The 23,525-nt window shown below is 37.5% G+C and overlaps 1 protein-coding gene across 1 annotated transcript in view; it reads left to right on the top strand.

The window, feature by feature from the left end:
- The window catches only part of CSMD1 (CUB and Sushi multiple domains 1), a 2,028,540-nt gene that overhangs the window by 1,495,586 nt on the left and 509,429 nt on the right, over nt 1-23,525 (top strand). Inside the window, exons 13-17 of the mRNA XM_084623138.1 lie at nt 3,734-3,916; nt 6,701-7,027; nt 7,878-8,072; nt 12,677-12,815; nt 17,003-17,190. Of these exons, the coding sequence (XP_084479264.1) occupies nt 3,734-3,916; nt 6,701-7,027; nt 7,878-8,072; nt 12,677-12,815; nt 17,003-17,190 (1,032 nt within the window). The remainder of the gene's footprint in view (nt 1-3,733; nt 3,917-6,700; nt 7,028-7,877; nt 8,073-12,676; nt 12,816-17,002; nt 17,191-23,525) is intronic.

Raw genomic sequence — 23,525 nt, 5'->3', positions numbered from 1 at the left:
GCTCATATATTGAGCCCTGTATTGAGTGTTTGCCTAAGCATATCTTCCAGAAAGGTATCCAGTCTTGACTTGAAGGTTCCAAGAGATGGAGAATCCACCACTCCCGTTGGTAATTTGTTCCAGTGGCTAATAGCCCAGGCTGTTAAACATGTGTGCCAAATTTCTACTTTGAAAAGTTGTGGGGGGGGAAGTGAATGGTTTCTCTGGCCTCCCCGATTCTGGTGCCCCTGGTTCCAACCACTTGTCCTTGTTATGCCTTTCTGTTGTTGATTAAAAAGCCCTTTGGAGTCTGGTATTTTTCCTCAGAGATATCACTTACACACCATAATCAAGTCACCTCTTGATCATCTTTTTGAAAGAAATACAAAAATGTGGGGAAGTTGAGAAGCCTATTTTTTTTTTTAGTAAGATAATGAAAATCAGGACTCCCGCCTCTTGCTACTGACTTGTGCGATTTTGATTAAATCAGTTCTCTACCTATCTGTAAAATAGCAATGATAATATTGATTTACTAGAGGTGTTGCAAGTATTAGAATCTAACTTTTTAGAAAACCCTTCAGTGTTGCTGGAAGAAATGGTAATATTTTGGTATCTGTTGGTTTCTGTCTGCAAATCAGGTAGTAAAATAAATATAAACATAAAAAATCTAAATAATATTTGCACCCACATCTAATTGCTTCCACAGAATTAGGCATCCTTGGATGAAAGGTGATGTATGTATGCATGCACAAAATATGCCTGTTACTTCAGGTAGTCCTGTTCTTCTTTGTCCTTCCGCATCTTCACATATTCTTATGTGAAAACTCACTTTATTGTAGAGCCCTCTTCTTACCCATGCAAGTAAAGGATGAGTCACTCAAAACAATTTCACCTGCTTCCAGCATGAAGGTGTAGGTAATTGTATCTTAGAAAAAGCCAGGCATCCCTTTGCCATCACCTAAATTAATGACAGCACCCATTTTGTGTGTTTAACAAATTAATCTTACCATAAAAAGTTGATTATAAGAGTAAACATATTAAAAATGAGATGCTGAGTATCTAACCCCAGCACTCAACATTCTGTCTAGCTATGTGGTGAAGATATAATGCATAAAAGACATTTACTATTTAAGATAGTTAACTCTATGTAGCTTCTGTGAAAATCTTACTTCTCTGCCCCACAATCCTCTCTTGGGAGTAGCTCCTGGAAGTTGCTGAACACCCTTTGCTTCTTTTTATTTCAATATTAAATCAATGTCACTGATATCTGTTCAGTTTGGGGAATGCAAAGTTGGCCGGACATGGAAGGGAGAACTCACAGCAATCTCTTAAGGAATGAGTCATCAGCTGTGCTTCTGTGAAGCTCCAGCAAGTGTTCTGCTTCTAGAGCTCCTTCTGGGGCACTGCAGCTCTGATTTGCCCCAAGGCAGGATAGAGTTGTTGGAATGTAGTGCTTAGGATCATTCATCCCAAGCCCATATCTTGAACTGAGCCTTTAGCTTCTACTCTACTCCAGGCTATAATGATTATGTATTGATTATTCATGTTAGTTTACCATTAAAATGTGTTGACTCTCATTAGCATTGTCAGGTTAAATTATAGAGTACAACTGCTTGTAACAATAAAGATTTAGTGGATCAGTGGTCATGCCATTTGTTGTAGGTATTACCAGTTTTTAAAGAGATGAACTTCCTCATTTATAACTGTTTATATATATATTCATGTACCGGTCACAAAAGGCGAATATTCTTTTAATGCTGGCTTCTGCTGTAGTTTAGATTTCTAGTGATACACATGGGTTTTTTTTTACATATAGCAGCTGATTTCCAAACTACTTAGAGCTCATCAATGGAGTGGCTGCTGCTACTTTTTCTCTCCAAAGTTTAATCTTGCAACGGACAGGAAAATATGTATAAATCCCCCTTTGCTGATGAGCTACATGTACTATGGTGATATGTGTGGCGGGCATTTCTGAGTATTTGTCAGCAATCTGATCGTAGATGCTTTAGAGGATCTGAACTCAGTGGATTTACTACACCTATGGTAATAAATCATACCTGATGAACTTTTTCATATTAAACATATCTGTTGGAAAAGAGGAATTTCATCATATATCCAAGCTGTTGGGATTTAACACATGGTAGATTTAGTCGTATTTGACAGTAGCCGTCTTTTTAATAGAGTTGGAGAATCAGTAATATTTAATAATATTCAATGAGGATGGAATTTTGTTGTTATCTCTGATAACATTTCTTATAAAGACCCTTAGGTAAAACCTTGCCCTGTTGAAATCAGGAATTTGGCATTGACTTCACTGCGGCCAGGATTTCACCTTTTTCTTATGGACGTAACAAAAAAAAATCATTTTATGTATGGAAAAACGTTACATAAGTCTTGCTCCTGCTCCATGCAAAATTAGTGGCAAAACTCTTTCTTATGGACGTAACAAAAAAAAATCATTTTATGTATGGAAAAATGTTACATAAGTCTTGCTCCTGCTCCATGCAAAATTAGTGGCAAAACTCACTTTTAATTTCATGGTTAGGTAGAATTGGGCGTTAGTTGTCAATAACAATCATTTAGTTACTGTACTGTAATACTACTTCTCTCATTATTTAATATTCATATTTCATGCATCTATTGTTCTTATTTAGCGTAGGTTTCCTAAGACAATAATTCTGTATTAATTATCAGCTGGTAGTTACAAACATATTTGATGTTTAACTTCATATGACATCAGTATTAGTTAATCCTCAGCATGCCTTTAATTATAATATTTATGACTACTCAAAAGTTGACATTTGACCTTAATAGATCTAGGAACAATCATTTAAAATATTGTTCTATTTCCAATGTAGTTGGTTGTGTTTGGAAACTATTGTGGTTCTACTTTTTAGAGTATAACATATCATTATTGGGTTTCAGCTTTATTGTGTTTCATTGATTAAATAGCAAGCTTCTTGGACTGTCCAGTAAAATGTTTTTTGTATTTATTTTTTAATACCATTATTAACAGCCCTGCAAACTGAAACTGGAGTTTGAGAGTCAAGATGTATTCTTTGTTGCTAAATCATTATCACTAGAAATAGAATCTGCAAAGACCCACTTCTATCTATGATTATATCAGAGCAACCGCTATTGTTTTAAATTTTGTCCTCAGATATACCCAGGATTACACAGGTGTAAATATGGCCCCACAGTTTGAAAGAATTGCTATTTAAATTCTATGATGCACAAAACAGAATATAATCCACCTCTTTGACTGTATTGGATGTATTGCTACCACAAGTAAAAGTGGTGAAACCTCTTTTGTCTCAAGGAAGTGAATATGCATAATCGGAAGCAAGGCCCACAATCCTTTGCCTTCTGAAATCAAGGGGAGAACTATTTATTCACTTCAGTGATGCAGGATTGAGCTCGGTGAGCAAATCTGCTGAGCAAGAAGGTGTCCTATCTACTTTTCATAGTCACACCACTCCTAAAGGGAATGTAATGTCAGTTAATGCAATGGATTTTGACTATTTGGGATAACATTTTCAAAAACACCTAAGTCCCATTTCCATTGGCTTTCAATTAGATCCTAAGTCATGTCAGTATGTGCTTTTGAAAATTTAACTTTTGGTCTATTATTTTTTTTTAAATGTTATGTCTGGGCATACTGATAAATGTCTGAAGCAGTTTTTGGTATTGAAAGATGCATGATATACAAATATATGTTTATATTCAATATTTTGTTTATCTCTTCCAAATTCAGAAATTGAGAAAGGAGGTTGTGGAGACCCAGGAATACCATCATATGGAAAAAGGACTGGCAGTAGTTTTCTGCATGGAGACACACTTACCTTTGAATGTCAGGCAGCTTTTGAACTTGTGGGAGAGAGAATGATCACGTGCCAACAAAATAACCAGTGGTCTGGCAACAAACCCAGCTGTGTTTGTAAGAATTGCTTTGATTTTTCCTTCCTACTAAATGCTTGACCTCAGCCTATTCCTTTTCTTGGCCCTTGCAACTCACCAGCAGGGAAACATTTCAAAAGACCTTGAAGACTTGTTCAGTGATAACTCTACTAGATAGCTTAGGAGGAGCTCATTTACAGGGAACATCACGTAGAGCCATTTTAGATTTCTTTCCCTCATTTTATATTTAATTGAACCATTTCATACTTTTAATGTAAATGTGAGTTGAATAAAACCCTAATTGAGAGATTGCTAATAGCACATAAGTGTTGAGTAGGATATCATAGCACGTATCTAGTGATTCTGGCAGGGTGAAGTACTCTGCATATATACATCAGTAAAGTCTTTCTTTTTTAACAACTTAATAAAGTTGTATAATAATTTAAGCAATATGCACAGAACATGATAGGTAAGATCAGTGAATGTGATTTTTTTCCCCTTTTAGCCAATAAAAATTATTTATAGTCAAGTTTGCACTTTGGATGGATTTAAATTATGTCAGTTTATATAAATTCAGAAGTAAAATAGAGTAAATTTTTGCAAGTGGGCAGGTAAACTATGCTCTTTACTTATCTTCACCATTTTTAGAAAACAAACAAACATCTTCTTGCAGTTTTACAAGTATAGCACAGGGACTTATCATTTGGGGGCATTTTCAAAAGCACTTTGGAGCACAATTCCCAAAGTTAATGGGGCTTGTGTTGCTAACACTGGTCTACACACAATTTTTGTACAGGTATAACTGTGTTGGTTAGGGGTGAGATTTTTGTTTTACTGAAATGGTAATACCAGTACACTGCTTAGTGCTGTTTTACCACTGTAGCTTATTCCCCATCCCGTATATGAGTAAGCTATGCTGGTATGAACAGATTTATATTGGTGTAACTACTTCCACACTAGGGTCATAAATAAGTAGCCGCTTTTTAAAGCAGAGTTATTTTATGTTTCCTTGTTTGTGTGTTTAAAAAAATATAAAATTTATGTTTGAGACAAATAGGTTATTTTAATAATTTAATTATAATTATTGAGGATAGAAAAAAGTGGTTTTTTTGCAATTTTTCCTTGTCAAAAACATGCCTACTTTTAGTAATGGTGAGAGTGATGGTTCACCAAATATTCGGAAAACATGAAAACTGATGCAAATCTGAGTGTTCGTATTTCACAAACTAGTAATCTTGCACAGCTTTCTTTTGTAAAAATAAGATGTATTTAAAATTACAAGCTGATTTAAAATTGAGATCAGGCTTTTTTTTTTTTAATTTTTCTAAATCTGCTATATACAGTGGGCCAGGTTTTCACTGTTGATTCAACAGACCTCCAATTGTGTGTGTACAACTTTGCACATGCCTTCACCCTTTTTTTCTCCCCATGATCTTCCACAGGTCAGAGGACATACACAGGAGACAGATTCTATTAGTTGTGCATTCAGTTGATATAATTTGCATGTGCAGTATCCTTTGGAACAAATGGGTTGTGCAGAAGAGTGAGGCAGCCTTTTGAGAATCATAGCATCATTGTGTGTGTGTATATATATATGCGCACAGATACATGCATTTCCACAAAAGCACTTTTCATTTCAATAGTCAGTTTAGCTTAACATTTTAACTCTTGGAAACAACATTTTCATCAAAACAATTTATTTAAGTCCTATAAGACGAGAGAAAATGTATTATTAAACAGTCAAAACATTAATTTCAATTTGAAACACAGTAAGGTATAGAAAAGGTCCAGCCCCTGTGTGGGGTGCAATGAACCTTCCTCTTACTCTCTGTACTCTCTTCTCAGATACCAACCACAACTCTGAATACCAGGAATTGTTCCTTGTTAGTGGTGTTCATGGTGTAAGCCATCCCAAAAGTGTAAGAATGAAACAGAATCATGATTCACTCTTTTTCTCCCACTTGCACCAGCTACCAGAGTTGGCCAATAGTATAGGTGAGCATATATTGCCTCCTTTTTAGAGGTGGATTAGTCCATGTCTATACTACCCCTTATGCCGGTAAAATTTATATCACTCAGAGGTGTGAAAAAACAACCCCCTGAGCGACAGAAGTTTTGCCGGCATGAGTTGTAGTGTGCAGAGCACTGTTAGCAGGAGAATGTCTCCCACCAACATAGCTACCGCTGCTCATTGAGGTGGTTTTATTATGTCGATGGGAGAGTTGAGGTGGTTTTATTTTGTTGACGGGAGGCTACGCGAACGATCTTACAGCGGCACAGCTGTATTTGTAGAGTAGACATGGCCTTAGTGGGCATTCTTCTTTGGAACCTTTTAGACTACCACCTCATGCAAGTGGAGACTTGCACTATCTGCAACATGAGCTTATGCCTTACTGGCACAAATTGGCTCCGCATGTCATTTTTGATTGTCACATGAGTGTTCACTCCATTACTACTCTCAAACCAGCCGACATACTTTTAGGCACATCACTTAGCTCACAACACTATTGTTATGTATTCTTTTTAAATGATTTCTGTTTGTGCTTCTAGCAATAAATAACTTGAAAGCTCTGATAGTGTCATGTAGCCACATGTGAGGAACTAAAAAAATCATAAATGCATAAGAAGGCTGATATGCTAAACCATGGAAGTAGTCGGACATTATTAAACGTGATCACATTACAAGCTCCAGCCAGCAGGAGTCACGATTTGTTAGCCCAATCTTCAAAACAATCCATTTTCCACGGAAAAAAAAAAGTAAAAAGAAATATGTTTTGCATTATTGCTAAATATTATGTTGAGAGTCTATTATTGTCTCTTTTAGTCTCATGCTTCTTCAACTTCACTACACCATCTGGAATTATTCTTTCACCAAACTACCCTGAGGAATATGGGAACAACATGAACTGTGTATGGTTGATTATTTCGGAGCCAGGAAGCAGGATTCATCTAATTTTCAATGATTTTGATGTGGAGCCTCAGTTTGACTACCTTACAGTGAAGGATGATGGGATTTCTGATTTACCAGCTCTTGGCACTTTTTCTGGCAATGAGGTCCCTTCCCAGCTGGCTAGCAGTGGGCACATCGTAAGACTTGAATTTCAGTCAGATCACTCTACCACGGGAAGAGGCTTTAATGTCACTTATACAAGTAAGCACCTGTTCGTCTAGTTTGGTATTAAATAAAACATTTTAATTAAATCTTTTTTTTGGTCACAATAATACAAAGATGAATTAAGAATGTCTGTGTTTAGACTAACAGATAATTAAATTTCCCAAGGAAAACCACTGTATGTGTGAGTTTAAGATATGTGAGGTCTTAGTCTTTAATGTAAATTGCAAAAATTATAGTACCTATATAACATGCATACACCCTTACTATCTTTCACTGAAGATTTACTATTTTCAGTTAGTTTTCCAACATTCTATGTAATCTCTGATGTTTGTTTACTCTTACTATATATACAGCTCAGAACCAATAACTCTTAATTTGAAAAACACTGAAAATAAGAAACGAGTATGATGTGTGTGTAAAAATGTATAATTGAATCTGTTACTTGGTAACCCCTCCTTCATATATCTATTGAAGTGCCTCAGTATAAGGTGCTCTTTTTTGAGATTTCTGATAACAGATGCTGTCTTTAAAGTAACCCTGCAATACTTGCAGCAAACTACTGGCCCTTTTGGAAGTTTCGGGTGAGGCAAGGATAGAGTAGGCATGGAGACTGTCTTCTTACTCCAAGAGATGTTCCACTTAGGTTGGAGGTAAATTGACAGTAAGGCTTGTTCTCCTTCAGCCTGTGATTTTTTTCTGTCCTCTGGATAAATCAGTCTACAAGGCTTTCAGTGTGGTGCCTTGTCAAGTACAAAATACACATTTTAAAAAATCCCACCTATCTTAAGTGTACTTTGTGTTAATGTAAGTAGATTTAATGTAGAATTTTTTGATGTCATTCTTGCACAAGTAATCTGGGGCTTTTGTTCTGATTTTTTTTAATCAGCCTTTGGTCAGAATGAGTGCCACGATCCTGGAATTCCCATAAATGGAAGACGTTTTGGAGACAGATTCCTTCTGGGAAGTTCTGTTTCTTTCCATTGTGATGATGGCTTTGTTAAAACCCAAGGCTCTGAGTCCATAACCTGCATTATGCAGGATGGAAATGTTGTGTGGAGCTCCACTGTCCCACGCTGTGAAGGTAAGGGACACAATTCTTCTTTTACTACTACTGTCTTATATTTTACATCTTACATACAAATAACTATTTTATTTTTTATTTCCTTTTCACATTTCGAACATAATCAAGACTGTTTTGCTTTTGTTTATCCATTTGTTTTTTTCTACAATAGTTTCAGAGAATAGAGAACAGTATGTAATATCACAAGACAATATACACATCTTTCTAAGAATAGAGTATCACTTTAAAACTTTTAGTTGTAAATGTATTGACGTTTTGACCACCACATTTGTCTATTAGCTGTGAGTTATGGCTAGTGAAAGGGTATGGTAATTTAGATACATATGGCATATAATGGAATGGTAGTAGCTGCCCTATAGTTTAGACTGAAGCTAAGTTGCACAAGTCCATGGGGCCGGATGCGTTGCATCCGAGAGTGCTAAAGGAATTGGCGGCTATGATTGCAGAGCCATTGGCCATTATCTTTGAAAACTCATGGCAATCCGGGGAAGTCCCGAAAGACTGGAAAAAGGCTAATGTAGTGCCAATCTTTAAAAAAGGGAAGAAGGAGGATCCTGGGAACTACAGGCCAGTCAGCCTCACCTCAGTCCCTGGAAAAATCATGGACCAGGTCCTCAAGGAATCAATTCTGAAGCACTTAGATGAGAGGAAAGTGATCAGGAACAGTCAGCGTGGATTCACCAAGGGAAAGTCATGCCTGACTAATCTAATTGCCTTCTATGATGAGATAACTGGTTCTGTGGATGAAGGAAAAGCAGTGGACATGTTATTCCTTGACTTTAGCAAAGCTTTTGACACGGTCTCCCACAGTATTCTTGTCAGTAAGTTAAAGAAGTATGGGCTGGATGGATGCACTACAAGGTGGGTAGGAAGTTGGCTAGATTGTCGGGCTCAACGGGTAGTGATCAATGGCTCCATGTCTAGTTGGCAGCCGGTATCAAGTGGAGTGCCCCAAGGGTCGGTCCTGGGGCCGGTTTTGTTCAATATCTTCATAAATGATCTGGAGGATGGTGTGGATTGCACCCTCAGCAAGCTTGCAGATGACACTAAACTGGGAGGAGAGGTAGATACGGTGGCAGGTAGGGATAGGATACAGAGGGCCCTAGACAAATTGGAGGATTGGGCCAAAAGAAATCTGATGAGGTTCAAGAAGGACAAGTGCAGAGTCCTGCACTTAGGATGGAAGAATCCAATACACCGCTACAGACTAGGGACCGAATGGCTAGGCAGCAGTTCTGCAGAGAAGGACCTAGGGGTGACAGTGGACGAGAAGCTGGATATGAGTCAACAGTGTGCCCTTGTTGCCAAGAAGGCCAATGGCATTTTGGACTGTATAAGTAGGGGCATTGCCAGCAGATCGAGGGACGTGATCTTTCCCCTCTATTTGACATTGGTGAGGCCTCATCTGGAGTAGTGTGTCCAGTTTTGGGCCCCACACTACAAGAAGGATGTGGAAAAATTGGAAAGAGTCCAGCGAAGGGCAACAAAAATGATTAGGGGCCTGGAACAAATGACTTATGAGGAGAGGCTGAGGGAACTGGGATTGTTTGGTCTACAGAAGAGAAGAATGAGTGGGGATTTGATAGCTGCTTTTAACTACGTGAAAGGTGGATCCAAAGAGGATGGATCTAGACTATTCTCAGTGATAGCAGATGACAGGACAAGGAGTAATGGTCTCAAGTTGCAGTGGGGGAGATTTAGGTTGGATATTAGGAAAAACTTTTTCACTCGTAGGGTGGTGAAACACTGGAATGCGTTACGTAGGGAGGTGGTGGAATCCCCTTCCTTAGAAGTTTTTAAGGTCAGGCTTGACAAAGCCCTGACTGGGATGATTTAGTTGGGGATTGGTCCTGCTCTGGGCAGGGGGTTGGACTAGATGACCTCCAAAGGTCCCTTCCAACTCTGATATTCTATGATTCTAACTTCCTATTATAAGCCTGATTTGTAAATTCTACCTATAACTTCCCCAAAACAAACATATACCCCTGAAATTTTGAATGTTACATGTCGTCACGGCGCAGGTTCCTTCATTTTTACCAAAATTCCAAGAAAAAATACATTTTTAAAATTCTGGTACTTTGAAAATATATGTGTAAGAGAAGAAAGAGAGAGAATGGGTGTGAAAAATTCCTAAATGCTCATTATGTCTCCAAAATTACTTGGCTTGAAAATTCCAATTTTGTTTTCTTAGCCTTGCCTAGGAAAAGATATTAATTAGATCAGATATACAGAATACTATCTCACTGTGCTGTGCCAAATATAATATAGAAATATAATGGTCATAATAGGCCAAATCCATTATTTTCTAATGGCTAAGTGGCAGAGCATTACACAAACTTAAGCCAAGAAGTAAGTAACCATTTTTCTTATGTGAACTTTATGGTCAAGAAGTTGCATGTCCTCTGACCTCAGATAGTTCCAGATTCTCACTGAGATAATATATTTTTGTAAATATAGAGCTAGACCTTCATGGTGTAGATCGTCGTGGAGCTACACTGATTTACACCAACTCAGTATCTGTCCCATATTTCTGTCAGTATTTTAGCTGTGCAAGAATTCATTTCTTGAAAGATAGTGTGCATTTTTAAGACATTTAGAGATACTGAAAAAAGCTGGCAGCAGTTTGATAAGATGTGTTAGATGGGAGCTTAAGTGCTGCACTAGCAAGATTCCTAATCTTAACAGGGCCATGTAATCAATTGCTCAATGGAGCAGTTTTTGCCTAGAGCAAGAACAGTCTATTCCAAGGGGGTTTCTTCATCAAACAAAGTTTTCTGGTTTTTAAATTCTATACACATAATTGGTTCAGGATTCAATATCCTCTTTGTAAAACTACATTAGAAACTTTTCATAGGTGCACAAGCAAAGGAACCATGTTGAGAGCACAGGGAAAGTATTAGCAGGGAGAAACAAATACTGAAATGATTGTCTTTAAGGAAATACATCTGAAGAGTTTTATCCTTCTCCCACTGAAGCTTGTAGACATTTGTCATTGATTTCAATAGGAACAGGATTAGGGTCTTATTTCATCAATCTAAAAGACTAATAGTTTTTCAGTAAGTGCAGTTCTTTGAACTTAAAATAAAAATGTCATTTATTTAAAAGCTATTTCTTAGTATAGAGATTTCTTTTTCCTTCGGACAAAAGGTTCTCTTTTCTGATGGTAGTTATAAACCAAGTGTCCATTGCTTTAGGGTAGTTTGGAGATAATTTGGTCTGATTGTGCATGCCCATGACTTGATTGAGCTACTCTGTTACGTTCTGCTTTCAAGCACATTTAGCAATCATTGTAACAAGTGATGTGTGAAAAGTTCTTCTGCACAGGATAACACTTTATCTGGTGCAGATCAACAAAGTTTTAATAAGACTAAATTGATTTTTTTAAAATAATAAAGGAAAAATTGCGCTTTTTGTCAGCTTTAAGGGACTAGTAGCATTCTGCTAGCTAATATTTTATCCAGTAGCCTGAATCTGTACTTATTCAAACTAATGTAACTCAGCGAAAAACTGTACTGAGATCAGTAAAACTATACTAGCATAAATCTTGAATAAAATCAGAATAATCCCTAGCGAGTTCAATTTCTGTTACAAACAATATAGTAAAGATATGACCATTACTTCACTTATCATAGCTTCAGATTATTATTAATTTGTATATGGCATTATTAGTGTTCCTGGCACTGTTTTAAGAGCCTGAAGACTTGGAGTAAGATTTTGCACAGTGCAGCACAGAACTCTCAGTCAAGAGGCAAGTGGAGCTAAGGTGCCTTTAAGACATCTGTAATACCCTCCAAATCCTGAGCAGTGCCTTGGCCCTTGGTGTAACATAACCAGCCCTGGGATAGCATATCTAAATTAAGGCAGCCTATCCCCTGATTCCTATGGGCTTCAGTGCTACTTGGAATCTCCCCAGAGTGGTGTGCTGTGGTCCACTCTTGATAAGCTTCTCTTTTCTCCAGCCTTACCCCTGATACACACTCTACAGCACACCTTGGGAGGGGTTCTTGGAAGACAATCTTACAGCTTCTTCCTCAGTTCCAGTGCTGGAGCATATCTCTCCTGTCTGGATCTGGGGTTTTTTAGAGCCCTGTTACACTGCTTTTAGACCTTTTTATAAGATCTTTAAGACAAGCAGTTCCATTGAGTTCAATTATTACTCACCCAATAAGGTACTACTCAGTATGAACAAAGGTGGCAGAATCAGTCCCATAAATTGTGAGTTACATGAAGCAGGGTCCTTGTTCTTTTATCTGTGTACCATTCCACACAAATCTATGGTGCATAGTCGAACAAAATAACTATTTATGAAGTAATGTACTACTCAACCTACTACTCAGAAAAGTTTGCAGAATCAAGTCCTAAATGAGCTCTGACAAGACATGATGTTGGGAGTTACGCCATTCAGAGGGAGGGGTGTGGGCTCTTTAAATAAAAAATAAGTAAGAAGGATTACTTTTGTCATATAGTGCATGTAATTTGTTCTTGCTTTTCAGATTTTCTTAAGAGTTAACTGAACACTGTGTGTGTGTGTGTGATTTATCAGCCCATTTAACTGTAATTTATAGGTATATATTTCACTACATATATATGCTTTTGTTTCCCAGCACCATGTGGTGGACATTTGACAGGATCGAATGGGGTTATCTTGCCACCAGGATGGCCAGGATATTACAAGGACTCGCTAAATTGTGAATGGGTGATTGAAGCAAAACCAGGACATTCTATTAAGATCACCTTTGACAGGTGAGAACAACAGAGAAGTCAAACAACAAGACCTATCTCAACACAAACACAGCACCCACATGTTGAAAGCAAAAGGAAAGGAGTGGGGGATATGGAACACTGCATTAGCTGCTCCTAGTTGAAATCTCTGATTCTGTGCTCTGTGTCACAATTTAAGAATTGGGAACTTTCAATAGACACACAGACATGCACTGTACCAAATTCTGCTCTCATTTGTGCCAATGTAAATCTCCTGAAATCAAACAAGTAGCATTGAATTTACAATGGTACAAGCAAGAGCAGAATCTTATTCAGTGCCTCTACATAGGTGACTTTGAAAGTACAATTAGCAACTGACTGAGCTACTCCAACTTTACACCAGCATTACTGAGAGAAAAATTTGGTCCCCGTTCCTCAAAGGTTCAAGTTGTAAATCACTATTTTTGGTATAGGCACTCTTCTTTTTTAATGGTAAGGTTTAATTTAGTTTAGTTTAGTTTAAATAATGGGTCAGTCTTCCTGGCAGTTTTACAATTAAATACCTGTAATTCTTCACATAGTTTCTTTAAAACTGTTATGCTTTTGGAAGTTAATGATACCATAACTGAGTCTGTTTCCTGTCAAGGTTCTTACTCTTTGCACCTAACACAAGTGCTATAATAACTACTGAACCCAAGAAGGGTAACAAAACATATGTTGCTTGTTTGTTTAGCCTTTCCTGCCCAAACAGAACAAGACTCAGATGGAAAACCTCAGTACTTCTTAAAAAATAATCTTGCCATACTGATAGCATCTAAGATTCATAAAATATCGCATAGATTAATAAGATCAGTATCTTACAAGGGAAAAGTATTAATTTATAGGTAATTTAAGTATTTTCTCTAGATTTGGAAAATAGAGGATTTTATATTTTACTGTATGTCTTACAATCCACACCTTCAGTTAACAAAATAAAATTTTCTAGCCCTTCTGACAGTGAGAACAACATTTGATATGTAAATTAGCTCACTGGTAGTTTTGATGTTGCTAGATCAAATGCACCTTAGCAGCTCAAAGTACACTGAAATACTCCAGAGGTAGAAGGAAAGGATTGGACACTCCAACATTCTGTTTACTTCTGCAAGGGCAATGAAAAATCATTGGCTGATTATATGTTCAGAATGACTTGGCCTAGAAATTCTGATTTGATTTTCATTCCAAATATTAGTGAAGGATAAAGAGTTCCCTCCAGGATGCCATCCTCTGGAGGGGCTAGGCACGATATAGCAAATCAAAAACAGGAGAAGCTATGATGCAGGGAATTTGAATACACCAACAACCTCAGCAGAACAAGCTGACACAGAACTTACCCAGCCTCATCTTGACTGGCTTCCCAAATTCACAAGTGTTAGTATGTTGCAACACAGATAGATACATGTATAAATGAGTGATTCAGAATAGAATAATAGACCAGTCCCACTGATCAGCCAAATGAAAATCAAAACAACATAAATGATATTGGAGAGAGGCTTTGTTTGAGTAGCTGGTATTTGTGTCATATAGCTTCTCTCTCTCTCTCTCTGATCCCCAGTAGGAAGAAAAGAATATCCTTGCATGGGTTGTTGTGATAAGAAAAATAACAGTTGGTCTTCATTTTGAATATTGTGCTTTTCTTTGGTAAAGATGGGATAAATCTTTTTTCCCTTTTTTCTGTCCACCAGCTTTTTCAGATTCAGCTATTAAATGGCTTAGTGTGATGGGTGGCAGGCAGATCATTTTGCTGTGCCCACTGGTGCATTGCTAATTATTTATCCGACAGTTCTTATGCTGCAGTAACCTGAGACACTTAAATTTTCCCACAGTTCATTGGGAAATAATGTATCTATCCTTCTGTGACAATGGCTTTTCTGGTGTCGATGGGCCTTCTTTTGTTGAAGAAGAGATAACACCTCTCATGGTAAACTAGGTATTTCACAAAAATAATGAGGAGTCCTTGTGGCACCTTAGAGACTAACAAATTTATTTGGGCATAAGCTTTTGTGGGTTAGAACCCACTTCATCGGATGCATGGAGTGAAAATACAGTAGCAGGTATACATATATGAAAGGATGGGGGTTGCTTTACCAAGTGTGAGGTCAGTCTAACGAGATAAATCAATTAACAGCAGGATACCAAGCAAGGAAATATAACTTTTGAAGTGGTAAGAGAGTGTCCCATTACAGACAGTTGACAAGAAGGTGTGAGTAACAGTAGGGAGAAATTAGTATTGGGGAAATTAAGTTTAGGTTTTGTAATGACCCAACCACTCCCAGTCTCTATTCAGGCCTAATCTGATGGTATCCAGTTTGCAAATTAATTCCAGTTGGTAATGCTTGTCTCCTGAATGTGGGGTTTACAGTTTTAGAGCAAACACTTTTAAAGTTACAGAGCAAACATTTAAATATGACCTTAAAACATAGGGTACAGGTGTTATAAGAAAGATTAATGCCTGCAACATCCTGCAAACATTTCATAAAGTTGAAACACTAAACATATTCTTGTAACTCTAATATCTGTTTTAACAATGCTAACACACAGGTGACTTGTTTCCAGCTATGTATCTGTCTATGTTCAGTGAAGCCTATGGGCCTGGGCATGAGCTGGCACTTGGTCTGTCAGCACCACAGGGGTAAATTGTGGGAAGGCACTGCCAGACTGTCAGCACTTGAGCATGCATCCTCACTGCAAAGTGAGTGGGTTACCAGCCCAAATTAAAGCATCACCTGGGTTTTAGCATCCAGCTCCAGACATGTCAGATAGCCTCGGTTGAAAACACCACTGAACTTGGATTAAAGGGTTTTGTGTAGGGGGGCAGGGATAGACGAATGGCAACACCTGAGTAGAAGACCAAGTTAACTCTGCAGTAAAGACAACCCCTCAGAGGCTCAGGACAGTCATTTATTTACCTTTGTGACAGTTAGGAGAACACAGAGATTCCTTTAATTCTGAATGAGTTTGTTTCTCTTTTTATGGGCTGCTGAAAAGTAAGAAATATAAACGGAGTGGTAAGAGAAAACTAAGTAAGACCTAAATATCCTTTGCCTGTTGCTGATTTTGTTGTGTGAGGGATCGTTTTTAATGGATTCATATTAATAGATATATAAAGTATAATGGGTCTGACTGGGAAGTTTGTTCTTGTTATATCATCATTACCTACAAAACATAACTCTTTCTTTCATTTTGAAGGAAGAGTCCAACATAATTTTTGGTTACTTGTTAAATTAAAGCAATTTACAAAAAGAGTATTATTCTCATTTGCTGGGTTGACACAATTCCACACATTGTCTATTTTCAGTCCTCTGTAACAAAAAAGATTTCAGTTTTCTTTCTCCCTGGCCCACCAATGATGTGTCTCTCATTTTGTTTAGACAGTTGGAGGATATTTGCTTTCAAAAACCATGTTCTTTTGTACAGGGACCAAGATTTCTTGCCCCCAGAGATTAAACCAATCAGCTCCATAGGAGAGTTACGTAAAATGTCAGTTATAGGACCTTTTTCATACCTGGTCACAAAATATAATTCTTACAAAAGGACAGAAGTCTTTTTCTACATGAATGCTCTCAAACTCTTTGAAGATGTATTTGGAGTTGAAACTGTGATATGCAAACTGGTGTACAAGGTTCAGGTTTCCTAGTTCATAAGGCTAACTGATATAACTACCACAGTTGAGAAAAGTGTTTCCTGTACAGCATGTCTGCCAATGCTGAAGCTAGAGATAGGACTAACCTGTATTCATTTAGTACAGGAATGACTAACAGACAATGATTGCACACTTAGCCACCCTTCATGAATCTGAACTCAGTATGCTTAGAAGCAGTGTGGTCTACTGGATATGACACTAGACTGGAAGATAACAGACTTAGATTCTATAGTTAGTTAGGACCTGCTGTGTGATCTGGGGCAAATCACTTTGCAGACAGACAAAGATTTGAAGGGGCAAAAAGACACAGAAAATGTAAAGTGATTTGCCTCAGATTGCCCAATAGGTCAGAACTGAGGGAAGAAAGGACGAGAAAGGAGGAAGAAAAAACCTGACTCTTCCTTAGTTTTAATTATTTTGATGTATCTGTAGACATTCTGAATTATATATTACTTGAAATTCTTGGTCACAGTTACATTAGAGTTCTAACATTTTCTGAAAGTTACCCTGTTACTCTGTTTATACACTAATTTGATTTATTTCTTTTCAGATTTCAGACGGAAGTTAATTATGATACTTTGGAAGTAAGAGATGGGCCAGCAAACTCATCACCATTAATTGGAGAATACCATGGTACACAAGCACCACAGTTCCTTATTAGTACTGGGAATTACATGTATCTGCTGTTCACTACAGACAATAGTCGTTCCAGCGTCGGCTTTCTAATTCACTATGAGAGTAAGTCTGAGATTTCTCTGACAGATTTTTATTCAAAGATATTAAAACATAATAGGAAAAATTATATACAAATAAATTATCATAAATATGTTTGCCTAAGATCAAATAATGTTTACCCCATATCTTAATTAGGAACAGATTCTGAAACCTATAATCATGTTGAAAATGTTTACTCCATGTCATGGAGTAAGGTGCTAAACATCAAGAATAAAGTGTCTGAATCTGGCCCTGGGAATATAAACTCTTTGAGACAGGGATAGTCTCTTCATTTTATGTGTGATATATAAGGACTGTCTCTAGCACAATAGGGCCATGATCCCTGATTGGACCCTCTAAGCAATACCACAATGCAAATATATAAATGATCTCTTCTGTGAATCCCACAAATACCTGTAATGATGTGATTTTTAGGGACTGTCTATAGAACTTTGTACATGGAGGTGCTCAGCATCTCTGAAAGTCAGGCTAATTTTAATGTAAGAGTCTAATTTTAGGCACCTAGGTTTGAAAAATGCTGTCCTGTGTAGATAGTTACATACATGTAATTATATTATGAAATCATATTAATATTTACATACATGCAGTGTATTTACACATCTGTATTTTGTATGTATGTAGGCCAACACTTTCTAACCTAAAAATGACAGGGCAGATGGAGATTATGTGCCTGTAATGCAAAGTTTTATTCACACACCTGAAATCAATTGAATGCTTAAGCAGTAAGATTGTATCTAGGATGAGAATATCAAAATCTGTTCAATATAATAATAATTAACAATCTTTACACTAAACATGGAACAGGACTGAAGTACTGGAAAAGCCTGACTATTCATGGGATAAGACAATAATAAAATTTCTGTCTCCTCGTAATGGCAGTTCAGCTTCTGTGGCACTTTTTGTAGGAGCAGAGGTTTGTCCTGATATCCTCAGCCAAAATGTCCCCTCTTCTATTCTTGAGCACTATGCTGTGTTCCAGTTGACTTCAGTACTCCACTCCAGAGAGGATTCTATTTCTTAGGGCTCATCTTCATGGCACAGTCCGGAGTCAGAGGGGTGTGACTTGTAGAGCTCTCTAAAGTGTTGTGCTTTAAGTGCCCCATGTAAAATAGGACTACGTTAAGGTGAACTAGGTGTTGTCAGATGCTACCGGTGTGGTGTTCTGCTCGTGTTCGGTGATGATAACAGTCTGCTGCATGCATGTTCCCTCTATATGCTGCCCCAGCTCTGCTCAGATAGCTAACACAGCAGACCCTGAGAGAACCCCAATGACCACAGACTCTAGTAAGGTACGAAGGCACATGGGTCAAGTTTATTGTCAAAGAGAAACACAGTCTCTAGCTCCCCAATTCATATAACTACTTATATACGATTTAATGCTAGTACCTATGTGCTCCCTGTCAATGGACTCAGCTCAGTCAGTGGCGGGACTTTCCACTGCCCCCCTAGGCCAGACAAAGACACCGCCCCAGGGATGCATTCTTATACACAGGTACAAACAAGTTACGTAGTGCTCCTGATGTATTGAGGTGCAACCCCTTTACGTAACAATGCACCACCCTTCTACGCAATAAGGTGCCGCCTCTCACCTTGTACATGTTGTTTCGAACAAAACAACTCTATCCATCATACTAGCCTTTTTCCCCTGTCCTTGTTATCTATATGGACAGTATAAGAACGTTCTTGTACCATTTGTATATAGCTCTGGTATCCAATACACTTTAGATATAGGTTTGTGCAAGATCAGCCCTTTCCTTGCCAGCTTCTATAAGCAGGGCCTGCCTCTGGCTCACAGCTTAACTTTGCTTTTTGTTAGCCAAGTCTTGACCATTACTTTAGCTCAGGCCTTAGGCCTCATACCGGGCCTCTGATACCAAGGGTTTATGTTTCATGGCCTCCTCTTACTACACTAGGTACCTTTTAGTTTGCACCAGCAGGGTCTACACCGGGCAGTTAAAGTCAACACCCACATAGTCTGGTCTGCAGTGCCATATAGACAAGTCCTAAAGTACTCTGTGTGTGTGTGTGTGTGTGTGTGTGTAAATGTGTAGTATTTTCATCAATCAGTATTGTCTAGAAACCTCTCTGTAATCTATAGGAAATCCAGTGCCACAGTGTGTCAGGGTAGTATGCCGTAGTGTACTTTTCATAGCTCCATCCATACCGACGAGGTGCTTCCGAACACTCATTTCTGATTCAGGCATGGAGGTGAGTGAGTTTGAAACTAGTGGCAGTGCTTGAGTGGGTCATGGTATTTAAAAGGGAAGCAATAGCACCAGATTTCTGGAGGCATATTGGAGACAAAGAATGGTAGGCGGGTGTTTTTTTATGGAGGGAATCAAGTTGGAATGATGAGTGGGAAAGGGGAGAGGAAGCAGCTACAGCTGCTTGCCAGACAATGAAGGACAAAGGAGTTTGAGCTGAATGACAGTCTGCAGAATTTGGCTATTGGTGTTAAGAGACTTGAGATCAGGCTGTTATGAAGATCAGAGTTGAAAAGATCCAATAGCTCTGCAAACTCTTTCAATTTTAGGTCCTGAAGTGCCAACAGTAGCACTTGAAAAACCAAAAAGTTATCTAAGGAATTCTATGTAGACAAGTTCTGGTATCAAAATGAATCTGCCTTCAATAAAGTAAAATACTATTTCTATTTATTTGTTAGAACAACTTCTGCAAAGCATTTAAAACCACATTGGCTCTCTGTGTGGGGAGTGTTTTAGCTGGAAAAGAAACATTTAATTTAGAAGGTTATAAAACATACACATTAGAATTTCTATATTTTTTCTGTACGTCTCTACAGCATAAATATGACTCTTCCTGCATCATCTACAATAACGATTTTATCTCTGTTCCAGAATTAGACTGGAAACACTAATGCCCATTCTAGCATTTTAGTCATTCTTTCATATTGTCGATTGTTTGGTCTTTTTCTTTTTTTACACAGGAAGTGCAGTACTGCAACAGTGCTGAGGCTCACTGTACTCTGATATAGGTTCAGTGCCTGGTATATGCCTAGGTAATAATGAAATACTTTGGTTTAGCAAAAATATACCAAATCTCATTAATGTTGAATTAATCTTAGTTAGATATAAACAAGGGGGAAGTCACAGTGGTTTGCTCTTTTTATGACAATATCTTTCCAGTGATCTACATTAAGTTCGTAGGTTTAGGTAGAAAAGTGGCATTATGCATATTGTATTTTTATTGTTACACAGAAAGCTTTTGAAGAATAGTATTTCTTGTGGGTGGGTGGGGGATGTATAGCTGTACAAAGGCAATATCTGGAGTTTATAAAGCACTGGTTTTCAATAGGTCTGCAAAGTATTAAATCAATTTCTATTACAGTTGTCATTCTTTAAAATATTCATCATGGGTTAATGCAAATTTTGAACTGTAGTTGCACTTTTTTCTGAACTTAGAATAAGAAATACTACAAATGTTGTAATAGACTGAACTACTGTAATAAATGGCCAGCTTTTAATAAGAATATGACAACCACCAGCATAAAATCTGGGGTAGAAGCTTCACCTTTTTTTCTGATACATCCATCACTACTGTAGTTCACTTCTTTGTCACCTCATAATTAGATTAAAGTAATATGCTGTATGAGGGACTACCTTAAATTCTTTCAGAAACTAAAGCTTGTGTAAAATGCAGCAACCTGCTTGTTGCCAGCTTTTTGAGTATTTCACCATAAGCATATTAAAACAAAAGGAGTACTTGTGGCACTTAGAGACTAACCAATTTATTTGAGCATAAGCTTTCGTGAGCCGTGGCGAATACAGACTAACACGGCTGTTACTCTGAAACCTGTCATATTAAAACAGTGCTTCTTGGTTTCCAGTGGCTATCTATGGATTTCCAGATGGAATGGAATGTGTTTAAAGCCCTAAATGGCTTTGGATCTACCTACCTGAGGGCTTGGGAAAACTATGACAATTTCATACTGTTTCGTACCCCACGTGGGCTTTGTTATTCTGGATTTAGAATGCCTTTTTTAATTTAGTTTATGGAAGGTTTTTTTTGTTTTTTGGGGGCTTTTAAAAATCTTATTCTGGAATAGGGGTGTCTTCATGAGATGTTACATTGGCATAAATACATTGATGTAACTATAATAGTATAACTATATTGGTATGACTGGTAAAACTCTCCCTTACAGACAAGCCCTGTGAGATTTCTTCTTGGCCCTGCCATGTTGTGCAGGTGTGATCTGCAGTATGCTTAGCCTCAGTGTCTCTCAATATAAAAGAGAGAGCACTTCTGAGGAGGGGAACAGGGGTAGTGCACTCAATAAGGGCCCTTTCCTTGGAATATGCTTTCCTTCTTGACTTGAAATAGCTTGACTCCATTGACTTGCAGAATCATGGTGGAAGGCCCATATTTTTAAGAAGGCAGCTGCAGAACTAAACACAGCTTGAGATGTTTTGTAGAGGAAAAGTAAGGGACTTCTTTCATTGTATTCAAGTTGCAAAGTTATTTGATTATTGTAATTTGTGAGATTGGTATTGTTTTTTCCTTCCATATTAAAATATATTTATTGATTGTATTTTTAACCATGTCAGAAGTTCACATAGGGGTGTCTCTTTAAAAAAAAAATCAAAACAAATACATAATTAAGAAATAAAGTTTGGGACCTACTCTATCCTGGATCATTTCATAACTTTGAGCATCTTTATTATTAATGTGAATACTCTATTCTTTTTTTTCAGTTATAAACAAATGAATTATTGATCACAGGTAGCATCAGTTTTTCAAAGCTGTTTCTTGAATTAGTCTGTAAAAATTGTCACAGTGAAATATTAGTGCACAGGAATCCAGGAAGCTGGTCTAGGTATTTTGTGAATACAAAATGATACAGGGCTAATCAATGAGCCTAGTCTTCTTTTATATACAATTCCTATAGATAGCATTTAAACAAAAATGTTCTTTTGATATCAAAAGCAGCAGAACTCCAACTTGCAAAGTTTTTCATATATGCTCCTTTTAAGCACAGATTCAATTAATAAATGAAGAATTTTTTCTTCCTTTAAAGGTGAACTGCAAACAAAACAGGTTTGCTTTTTAGTTGTATAAAGTATCTATGAACACTTATTTTTCCTTCTCCCATAGCTATCTAATCTATATAGGTAACAAGATAGATATCTATAAAACTTCAGAAATATCAGGAATATCAAACCTATATTCCTTGATTTGCTGGAAGACCAAATACCTGGAGTGAGACTTTCTCAGCCCAGCATGTTAAATCTTTCAGACAGAATTTTTTTCTCCTAATAATTTGCCAGGCATTTGAGTTAAGCATGCATTAACAAAAATAAGCAAAAAACAGCTTTAAAAAGTTTGACTAAAACTCCCTTCCCGTCTTACTCGTCCATGTGCCACTCTTAGTATATTTGATGTGATAATGCCACCAGCTGTCCATATTTTTCAGAGCAGGACTCCCACCGGTGAACATTATCAGGTCACAGAGTAGCATCCGTGTTGGTCTGTATCCACAAAAAGAAAAGGAGTACTTGTGGCACCTTAGAGACTAACAAATTTATTTTAGCATAAGCTGTTGTGAGCTACAGCTCACTTCATCAGATGCATGAGGTCAATAGATGTGTGCAGGAGGCAAAGTATGAGGAGAGAAGAAAGAAGCATAGGTTTAGGGGCTGGTTGATAATGCATGTCAGCAGTTTGCATTCAGAAATGCCAGCCATCTATCCAAAGAACTACAGATTATGGCTCAGCAGCAGATCTGGGGAGAGGTAGGGAACAGGCTTACAGATCAGGGGTCCCTTATGCCTGGCCTATATTGATTCCTCACGACAATCAGGGGCTCATTGGATTGCCTATATGAGGCATGGAGCCAGAGAAGTACAGTAGAAGAACTGGACCATGGCATACACAGAATATTAGTCAGTTTTTCTTGATGTAAGTTAAAAAGGGTATGGCAAAGGAGGACAATATTTTTTTCCTATTTAATTGTAATATTTCAAAAGTGGTTTGGGTCCAGGGTATCACAATAACAGATGTGTCATATTCTGAGTTCCTGCCAACTGCTGCAGAAAAGTGTCCAAGCTAAATTTAAAATCAAAACAAAAATATTAATTGTTTTTCTTCTGGAAACGTTAATAAGTATTTTATCCAGAAATGTCATGGAAAATTCAGTTGTTTTCTAAACAAAATTTGTAGTAAATGTGAAGAAAGAACTCAATCATTAAACTGTGAAATTTAGGGATCTTAATACTGCTTAAGTGAAAATTTAAATGCGACCTTTAGTAAATTTCTACTGATGCCACCATAACATTAATTTAAGTATAATATAAACAGAACAAAGCCTTAAATAAAATTCTGAG

The sequence above is a fragment of the Lepidochelys olivacea genome, assembly GCF_965140295.1.
Source record: "Lepidochelys olivacea isolate rLepOli2 genome assembly, chromosome: 3".
Lineage (NCBI taxonomy): Eukaryota > Metazoa > Chordata > Testudines > Cheloniidae > Lepidochelys > Lepidochelys olivacea.
This window is presented reverse-complemented; position numbering and strand designations above follow the sequence as displayed.